General features: G+C 41.2%; 1 protein-coding gene across 1 annotated transcript; it reads left to right on the top strand.

Moving 5' to 3' along the window:
* Positions 1–278: 278 nt before the first annotated feature.
* TLR7 (toll like receptor 7) lies at positions 279–10,754 on the top strand. The gene is made up of 3 exons (XM_039521076.1): positions 279–400; positions 842–891; positions 6,477–10,754. Exons 2-3 carry the CDS (start codon positions 889–891, stop codon positions 9,624–9,626), a joined length of 3,153 nt encoding a protein of 1,050 aa, XP_039377010.1. The 5' UTR covers positions 279–400; positions 842–888; the 3' UTR covers positions 9,627–10,754.
* The last annotated feature ends 97 nt before the right edge of the window (positions 10,755–10,851 follow it).

Raw genomic sequence — 10,851 nt, forward strand, 5'->3', positions numbered from 1 at the left:
AACATGTCTGTTTATTATACAACTTCAGGTATACTGGTGGTGTTCAAAAAGAGACCTGATCATTGATTTTGATAGGAATGGGATTGAACCCTAACTAATCATAGTTAAATTTCCAGTTCTAAACTATTTTAATGTCAGAATCCTCTCTCTATTCACACTGCTTCTAATAACATTGCCATCTTAGAAAGAGGAAGTTGAACTTGTGCGAATCTTGGGTCATCTGAGTGGATGTTATTCCTTTCTAGCAACCCTCTTCTCCCTACTCAGTTCATTTTTTTTTCATTCTCCTCTTTAAATATTTTGGCATTGTGCACCCACTGTGGTCACCCATGTTGCCTCAGCTGGGCTTCTCAGGAGATTCTTGGAGTAGGAGTCACCATAGCCAATCTGGCTGCTGAAGGTATGAGAGAGAGAGAGATTGTATTTGGCTAAAATAGGCCATTTGAAAAGGAAGCTATGCAAAAACATGGCAAACTTGATAGTGAATTGTTATATAGAATTTGTGACAGTGCACCTCTTCTTCATGAGCAAATGTGGACTCTGGGAAAAGGGGAATTAAGTACAGGTAAAACCCTGAGCTGTTTTTATCGGGGTAGAGGGTAGGCTGGAATAAATGAGGTCCCAAAGGCTTACTTTAAATATATAGCTTTGAGGAAGTGAGTAGCAGCAGCTGTTTAACATGTAATTGATTTCTCAAGTTTCATCTTGACTGAAGAAACAATAGTATCCTAACATTATTCTGTTGTCTCGGCGAGTTATGCCATTTTCTGCTTTCTTCTGTACCTGAGCTGAAGCAGTGGGCACCCCTTTCAAGCTGTTGTGTCTCCCCTTTGATTTGCAGTTTTCGCTGGGGAAAAGTCACCTCTAAGTCTTGGAAGAACACAGAAAATGGTAGGTTCAGCTTCCAATTTAAACATATTCTTAGAGCTCGGTGGAACGGGAACTGCAAGGTGGGTGAGAGGGGGATTTTTCAGACTGTATTCTCTTCCCTTTCCCTCCCAACACCAATTTCATAATTTGTCATAATGATTATAGTTGGCATTACACAATAAGATGGATCAGGGGACAGATAACATTTGCTCCTACTATTTTATTGCAAGTTTAGTATTATAGCATGTTAATAACAATATCTTCCAAAATGTTCATATCCCTTGGGATGCTATTTTCTTTCTCTGCTCCAATTATATTTTGCCTTTAAAATCTGTATAAAACAAAGAGGGATGATCAAAGTCCATGTAGAAAATATCCCCGGTGCATTGTTTCTGAATATTTGATGAATACTGTAAGTCAGATGTGGATTTGATAGGGTTTATACAAGTCATAATTGGTCCTTATATTGTCATGGACAGCCACACGGTCAGATTATAAAAATACGTTGATTTACATGAAACAATGGAATGCTGACATTTTCCTAGAGGATAGATCACTTGATCAAAGGTTAATCAAGCAGAAAGAGGCCCTTTTTGCACTTCCTACAATAGCAACAACTTGGTTATGCAGAAAACAACTGCAACTGTTGCAGCTATTCTTTTAAACTTCAGTTTCTTTTACTCTGAAGACTTTGACACAAATTATTATTGCTAATTCCATCTTCTTTCTACAAAGAACTTGGAAAGACACTACTCTTGTTTGTATTATAATAGTCTGCAATGTGGACAAATAATTTGAGAGACAGTTTCTTAACCAAAGAGCTTACAATCAAAATAGATAAGACACATGAATGGTGAGGAAAGAACGGAAGTGGCGCTTCCCCCATTTCATGGATGGGAAACTGAGCACAGACACATTAAGAGCCAGATTTTTAAAGGTATTTAGGCACCTAAAAATGCAGAAATCAATAGGAGATAGGTGCCTACTGAGATTTTCAAAAGTACAGAGCTGCATTTTAAGCATTTAAAACACCTTTAGAAATCTGGCCCTAAGTAGCTTGCCCAGGATCACACAGGAAGCCTGTGACAGAGACGCTGACTCTGAGGCCCCAGGCCTCAAGCACCCACTGAAAAAAATAGGGGGGTGCTCAGCTGACACTCTGCTCTGAGGACCCACCCCCACTTGGCCTCTTGCCCTCAAGGCTTCTGCCTCCGCTCACAGAGTGAGGAAGGGATGGAGAGGAGCGGGTGGTTGGCAGGACCTCAGGGGGAAGAGGCTGAGTGGGAATGGGGCCTCAGGGCAGAATGCAGGTGGAACTGGGCCCCTCCTGCATGTGGGCCCGGCACCAGGGTGCCGTTGTAAACCCAGTACTGCCCTCACGAGCCACAGTGTTGCCGACAGTTTCATCCAGAAAGCTACAGTGAGATGTAATGTCTTTAGACTGGGTCACTAATAAAGACAGCTTGTAGATGAGTGCAATGATTTTAATATACTGTAATTCATAATATGATTATGTAATTCATTACTATCTTAATCCAGGGCCAGCGCCGGCACCAGCATCCTGGGCTGGGGAGGGCATGGGGCTCGGTGGAGCTCGCCCCGGCATGCGCTGCCGCATGCATCGGGCCCGTCCAGCGGCGCCGGCCGACGGCGCCTGCACAGGGTGCGGCCTTCCCGCCTTCCCGCGGCTCGGTTGAGTCCCTCGGCGGGGCATGCGGCGAGCGAGCACCGAGCCCTCCCTCCCAGGATGGATGCCGGGGGGGGGGGGGGGACCCGCGGGACTGGGACTGGGGCGCAGCGCGGCGCCGCTGCAGGGGGGCAGCCTACTTTGTAGAGCCGCCCCTGATCTTAATAATGATTAAATTAAGATACCAATGATAGACACATATTCAATAACTAGAATATAAAAGAAGTGTATAAATATGCTGAAAATATCCCCCCCCGCTCCAAGCTGGCAGAGCTTCCCCCCTCCCCAACACACACCCCTCTTCAAAATCACCCACCAGCAAAACCAAAAGTCAGTGCCTGTGCCAGAGCTAAGAATTGAGCCCAAGTTTCCCAAGTACCAGTCCAATACCTTAATCACAGCACCATCCTTCTTCTCTAAGGAATGTATCTAAAAAGTGTCAAAGCACAGGTTTGAATAAAATGTCTAAATTGTCCACAGCGAACCATCATAGTGAAGAATCCAACAGCATTTCTGTTACAGCAAGACCTGTACAAACCTGAACTTGAAAGTTCGAGTTCAACAAACATACGCTGGTCTTTGTTTGGGGATGGGAGAAGGACTGGCATCCTTATGTCCTTTTCTTCTCTTCATCCTGACATGTGATGGTGCCTCTCTGGTCTTCTGCCAGGTAAGCCCCTTGAAACACACTGCTCCCACTCCCAGGAGGCTCTTTGAGCTACCCACAATGGGTTGTCATTAGATGTCTTCCCCTATAATAGTGCTTGTGGAGAAACTCCCACTGACCTCCGTGGCAGACACACCCCATAATTCTGGAGAGGAGCTAGGGAGCCTGAGGCTTCCTTAGCAACCTTGTGCTAGAGATTGTGAACATCTGTTCCAGCTCTCATGATTGGTGTATAGCCTCAAGTATCCAGCTCATGGTTCTGGAGAAGACCCTGCTGTTGGTAGAGGAGCTGCTGTTTGTAGGTCACCCTTTTGGTAGCAATTTTCATGATTCTAATAATCATTTATGTATTTACTTATCCCTTATAAAAGTTACTGATCGCGTATGTGCTGTTACTGAGTTTACTAAATGTGCTCTTTAAAATGAAGTGATGCATAATATTGTCAAAAAAAATTTCTTGCAACTTTTTTAACAAAAATAATTCATTTTCCAACCAAATGAAGATTTCAATGAGTAATTTTTCATCTTGCTCAAAGTTTTCAGTTAATTTTTTCAGGTTTTTTTCCCCAGTTAATTTGGTTTTCAGTTAATTTTTAAAAAAATATTTTCCCTCTTTATCTTCCTTTTTTTCCTCCTCCTTCACCACCTCCATTGTTTATTAATGAAAAATATTGAGTTGCGGGGGTGATTTTTTAAATTGCTCCTCTGCATATTACCTAATTTGTCTACCCTTATAATCCTGTTATTCACTGATCTCATCTAAATCATGAGTTCTCAACCTGGAGGTTGCAACCAATTTCTCTTACTCTATGGCTACATGGAAGTGTAGGAGGGTTCTGGCACCTTTTGGTGTTGTCAAATGGAGTCACAGTATGGGAAAGGTTGAAGTTCCTTATGAATTTAGAGAACTGATCTGAACTTTATATGAAAATAAATGAAATTTGTCTCATTGACATAAAACATCTCCTAGGACACAATCCAGATGCCATTGAAGTCAATGGAAAAACTCCCATTGACTTCAATTGGAAGAGGATCAGGTAGGATGACCAGACTGCAAGTGTGAAAAATCGGGATGGGGGTAGGAGGTAATAGATGCCTATATAAGACAAAGCCCCAAATATCGGGACTGTCCCTATAAAATCGAGACATCTGGTCACCCTAGGTAAATGACTTTTTATGTTCATACTTTAGTACTGAAGCTTTATATTGGAAAGTTGATAGAATAAATCTCCTGAAGTTCTTAAACCAACTGTTGACCCTAGAGAACAGAAATGCAGTGTCACGTGAGAGCCTTTCCATCTATTTCTCATGGTTGGTCTCTTTCAATTCTTGTTAACTCCTTTGTATACCTCTGGGGCTGGCTATTTTAGGTTACAAATAAATACAAAATGGCCGGGGTGGAGGAGCAGCAGGGGAGCAACTTTAAGTGCTCAGAACATATATAACATGAAAACCTAAATATTCAAAATGCCTATGTTACCAACCAAGTGTGTCTGAATTAGTGTTCAACAGCATTTTCCCAGACTTTCAGTTTAACGGGTGGCTTGTTATAACAAAAAGATGTTCACACAGGACTGAAGAAACGCTTGGGCATACCTTGTGGCATCTGGTAAAACATCTGATTTTCAATGTAATTAGCTGCTTAATTGAACATCCACATTTAGTCAATACATTCCCTCATTTCATTAAAGAGCACTGTGTGTAATGTTTTGTTCTCCAGTCCTTACACATCAAATTACTGAGGGAGAAATTTTAATTATGAATTTTTTAAAAGTTTTCATTGAATGTATTCACCAATCAAAAAAAGATCCAGATAAAAGCCAGTCCCAAAATAACACAGTAAATAAGGATTGTTACAATTGTATTGAAATTCAGGTGATTGACAACTTCAGTGAATAATACTACTTGAACAAAAAATGCACTGCACATGAAAGAAGGAAATGTCCACTAGAATACCGGGTAAGGTTACGTCCCCATTCCTGTCCCCCCATACCAATACAAATATGAATAAAAAGAGTGGCCAAAATCACAAAGATAGGTGTGAAAAGAGAGCTCATTTGGGGAGATTCTGTGAACTGGAATGTCTGTGGGTTTTGGCTCTCTTATTTAGCTATTATTATTTGTTAAAGGGACACAGCCAATATAAAAGTACACCTCTGCTTGATTCCTTTTAACTTATCATTGTTACACCAACACCTTAGTTTACTGGCCTGAATTTTCAAAAGTATATAGTGATTTTGTTAAATAGTGATAGTATATTTTGTTTTGATTTAAAGGGTGCTGAGCACCTACCTGCTGAAAATCAGGCCCCTTTAATGTGTCTCAAGTTGGGCACCCAAGTCACTAGTCACTTTTTGAAAATTTACAGTTTGACCACATGGAGATCAAGCCAGGGTGTGAATGTGTGTGTAGCACACTAGCCTAGACTGCTGCACACAAAGTTTTTGAGTGGACCCACTACCACACACTGAAAGTTCTATAGTGCACAGCAGTAGATTGAAGCGCTCTACGGAACGTTTAGTGCGTGGCAAGCGGTCCGCATGGCCAGTTAGTGCACAGCAGGCTTTTCTGCAGTAGACGTACACTCCAACTTGCCACATACTAAGGGTCCATATAGACCAGCCCTTACGCCACTGTAAACTGAACCTGAGTATCTTAAAAACAAAAACACCCTATTTTTTCCATTTGTTTATTTTGTGCATTTGACAGCAATTTGCGCAATAGTCATTTCACTGCTTCCTTTTGTACAGCTACAACTTATTGTGTATTTAAAATGAACTCTTTGAAACATTTCTCCTGTACCTTTAAATATAATATTACTACATTCTCAAAGATATACAGAAGTACAAAATAGGGGGAAATCCTGAGTGTGAAAAGAAACAAATGTTAGATCTCTCCTTGCTGAGTTAACATATGCAGCTGGACTGTTTTGATAGATTTCTATGTGGGGTTTATTTAATCCTTTTAAATTGAGCTACCTAATTCCACACAAGTTTTCAGATGGATTTCTCTGGGCCTACGTAAGTATAATGTAGCTGTGCATGGAAATGGAGATTACCCAAAGAGAATTCCCAGGTATATGAATTTAATTTGTCTTTCACAACACTTTTGAGTAAGTTCTTTAATGTTCTTTAGTACTTTATTGAATAGAGAACTTTGGGATCTAATATTTAATAGTTAAAAGGGAAAAATAATTGCAGATCTATATTGCAGCTGTACTAAATCAATGTGCGTTTCTTTCCTTCTTTTCAGGCCTTTCACACATGGCCCTCAAACAGATTGCTCTTCCTCTTGCTCTTCCTGTTTTCCAAGCTGCTGTCAGCCAGATGGTTTCCTAAAAGCTTACCCTGTGATGTGAAAGTAGAAGCCTCAAAAGCCAATGTGGTAGTGGACTGCAGTGATCGTCGCCTGACCGAAATTCCACATGGGATTCCTCGTAACACCACCAACCTGACTCTCACCATTAACCATATTCCAAACATTTACCCAACATCCTTTGTCCATCTTGATAACCTTGTGGAGATTGATTTCAGGTGCAACTGTGTGCCTGTTCGACTGGGGCCGAAGGATCATGTGTGCACCAGGAGACTGCAGATCCAGAACAGCAGCTTTGCCACTCTCACAAAGTTAGAGTCATTGTACTTGGATGGAAATCAGCTATCAGAAATACCTCGGGGTCTTCCTCCTAATTTACGCCTGCTGAGCCTTGAAGCAAACAGCATTTTTTCCATTACAAAAGAGAATTTGTCAGAACTTGGAAACATAGAAATGTTGTACCTGGGACAGAACTGCTATTACCGTAATCCATGCAATGTTTCATTTGAAATTGAAGAAGCAGCCTTCCAGGACTTGAGAAATTTAACCGTATTGTCCCTGAAATCCAATAATTTAACCTGCATTCCACACAATTTGTCATCCACTTTAAAGGAACTGTACCTTTACAATAACATGATTCAAAAAGTTTGGGAACATGATTTAAATGACCTTTACAATTTGGAAATTCTTGATTTAAGTGGCAACTGCCCTCGCTGTTACAATGCCCCATTTCCATGTACTCCATGCCCTAATAATGCCCCAATTTGGATCCATCACAAAGCCTTTGATGCCTTAAAACAATTAAAAATTCTGCGCCTTCACAGTAACTCCCTTCATAATGTACCCAGTAGCTGGTTTCAGAACACCAAGAATCTCAAAGTGCTTGACCTTTCCCAAAATTTCCTGGCCAAAGAAATTGGAGAAGCTTGGTTTTTGAACTTTATCCCCAACCTCGTAGAGCTGGATCTCTCCTTTAATTTTGAACTTCAGGTCTATTCTTCATTTTTGAACCTGTCTAAGACATTTTCCTCCCTCTCACACCTGGAAATCTTGAGGGTTAAGGGTTATGTTTTCAGAGAATTGAGTCAAGAAAACCTACGTCCATTGCTTCATCTTAGAAATTTGACAGTCTTGGACCTGGGAACTAATTTTATCAAACTCGCTAACTTGAGTATGTTTAAAAAATTCCCATCTCTTAAAATGATAGACCTCTCAGTAAATAAAATATCTCCTTCTTCAGGTGAATTCAATAATCATGGTTTTTGTTCTATCCCCATGGCTTCAGTAGATCAATACAAAAGCCGAATGGTGCAGGAAATGCATTATTTCAGGTATGATGAGTATGGACGAAGTTGTAAATCCAAAGACAAAGAGGCTGCTTCCTTCCAACCTTCTGTCAATGAGGACTGCCTCAGTTATGGGGAAACTCTGGATCTAAGCAGAAACAACATATTTTTTATCAATCCCTCTGACTTCCAGCACCTCACTTTCCTCAAATGCCTCAACTTGTCAGGTAATGCTATCAGCCAGACTTTGAATGGAAGTGAGTTCTACCCTCTGTCTGGACTGAAATATCTGGATTTTTCTAACAATCGGATTGATTTGCTGTACTCGACTGCCTTCCAGGAACTAAAAGATCTGGAAATTCTAGACCTGAGCGATAACAAACATTATTTTCTGGCAGAAGGTATTACTCACAAGCTTGATTTTACAAAGAATTTGACCTTTCTGAAGAAACTGATGATGAATGGGAATGAAATTTCCACTTCTACTGATATGGAGATGGAAAGTCATTCTCTTCAGACTTTGGAATTCAAAGGAAATCGCTTAGATGTTTTATGGAGGGATGGGGATACTAGATACTTGTCATTTTTCAAGAATCTGACTAACCTAGAGCAACTGGACATTTCCTACAACTCTCTGAGTTTTTTGCCTCCTGGTGCTTTTGAAGGCATGCCTCCACGGCTCAAGGTACTCAGCTTAGCCAATAATATGCTGAAGTCTTTCAACTGGGGGAAACTCTCCTTTTTGGAAAAACTGGAAACCTTGGATCTCAGCAACAATCTGTTGAGTACTGTCCCCCTGGAGCTGTCCAATTGCTCTGCAACCCTCCACAAACTGATACTAAAGAACAATAAGATCCGACGGCTGACTAAGTACTTTCTCAGAGATGCTTTCCAGTTAAAATACTTGGACCTCAGCTCAAACAAAATCCAAATAATTAAGAAATCTAGCTTCCCAGAGAATGTTATCAGCAATCTGGAGATGTTGCTTTTACATGGCAACCCTTTCAAGTGCATTTGTGATGCTGTGTGGTTTGTTTGGTGGATCAACCAGACTGAGGTTACGATTCCCCTGCTGGCCACAGATGTGACCTGTGCAGGCCCAGGAGCACAAAAAGGTAAGAGTGTGATTTTATTGGATCTGTATTCCTGCGAATTGGACTCCTCTCATGTGATCCTGTACTCTGTGTCGGCATCAGCTATCCTGTGTCTGATGGTGTTCACAGTTACAAGTCACCTCTATTTCTGGGATGTGTGGTATAGTTACCATTTCTGCACTGCCAAGATAAAGGGCTATCGGCGTTTACATTCACCAGAAACTTGCTATGATGCTTTTATTTCCTACGATAACGAAGATCCAGCTGTAACTGAATGGATCTTGAAAGAACTAGTTGAAAACCTGGAAGATCAAAAAGATAAACAGTTCAATTTATGTTTGGAAGAAAGAGATTGGCTGCCGGGGCATCCAGTTTTGGACAACCTTTCCCAGAGCATACAACTGAGCCGAAAAACCATATTTGTGCTGACTAACAAGTACACAACAAGTGGCATCTTTAAGACAGCATTTTACATGGCACACCAGAGACTTATGGATGAAAAAGTGGATGTGATTATCTTGATATTTCTTGAGAGAGTTCTGAAGAAGTCCAGGTACCTCCGGCTGAGGAAGAGGCTGTGCAGTAGCTCTGTCCTAGAGTGGCCAACCAATCCTCGTTCCCAGTGTTACTTCTGGCAGTGTCTGAAAAATGCACTAGCGACAAACAATGACATGACCTACAACAAACTGTTCCGAGAAACTGTGTAGCTCTCCCACACCCTGTAAAATCTTAGTATGATACTGAGTAGACTGGGTGACAATGAAACTCAAATTTTATTTGAAGAAGGTTTCAAAGCATGGGAGATAATTGAAGCCTGACATTATATCAAAAGTTATATGCCACAACTAATATTGCAAAGACAATATTTTACTTGTCTCCCTGCAACATGATTGCCTTACATTTAACCACCACCAGTTGCCAACCAGGCTGTTTCAATGACGTGCACCTTACCTGGCACTTACTGCTACACATAGAAATAAAATGCACTACTAGCTGGAAGATTCAGGTTTGGAACAGAATCATAGCTTCCAGTTTTCAGTTCAGTGGAGGCTAAGAGCATCTCATGTAGGTTGGCTCAAATACCTCAGAGACCACTTACTTGTGTTACTGTATTACAAGGACTACTAGGAGGAGTTTAGCTGTGCCTGAAACTGCTGCTCTTTGGATCATTGTTAGATTAAATAGTATTCTCGTATACAACTGTAGGTCACCAACTCAAAGCAGCACCAGACGCTGCCAGAACAACAGGTGCAAAACCTGTAGACATATTTCCACTGCTACGATGAACAATACCCCCCCACAACACACCTTTCAGGGCCCATGAATTCCACACGTGCCTATCACAAGATGTGGTGTACCTCATCCAGTGCACTAGATGCTTCAATAACAACTATGTGGGTGAAACCAGACAATCACTATGCTCTCAGATGAACTCTCACTGAAAAATGACAAAAACACCATATCACCTGTGGGTGAACACTTTTCACAGAATAATCACTCTACATCTGACCTCTTAGTCCTCATTCTCGAAGGAAACCTGCCCAACATCTTCAAAAGACAAGCCTGCGAGCTTAAATTCATAACTTCTCTAGACACTAAAAATCATGGACTCAATAAAACACTGTATTTATGGCTTATTACAACAATCTATAAGCCACTAACAACCCCCTTCTCTTGCTCCTGGATGCCTTTTTTCCCCTCCCTTCCTTCTCACCTCCCTCCTCCCCAGCGACTGAAGGAGTGTTAATGGGGCACTTCATCTTGAATAGTCCCTTGAAATATGTGTTAACTACTTATGCTAAACAATCTGTTCCACCTTGTATTTAACTGTGACACTGAGTATGTTTCCTAGACCTGAAGAAGAGCTCTGTGTAAGTTTATAAGAACATAAGAACGGCCATCCTGGGTCAGACCAAAGGCCCATCTAGCCCA

This window comes from Mauremys reevesii, linkage group 1, assembly GCF_016161935.1.
Source record: "Mauremys reevesii isolate NIE-2019 linkage group 1, ASM1616193v1, whole genome shotgun sequence".
Lineage (NCBI taxonomy): Eukaryota > Metazoa > Chordata > Testudines > Geoemydidae > Mauremys > Mauremys reevesii.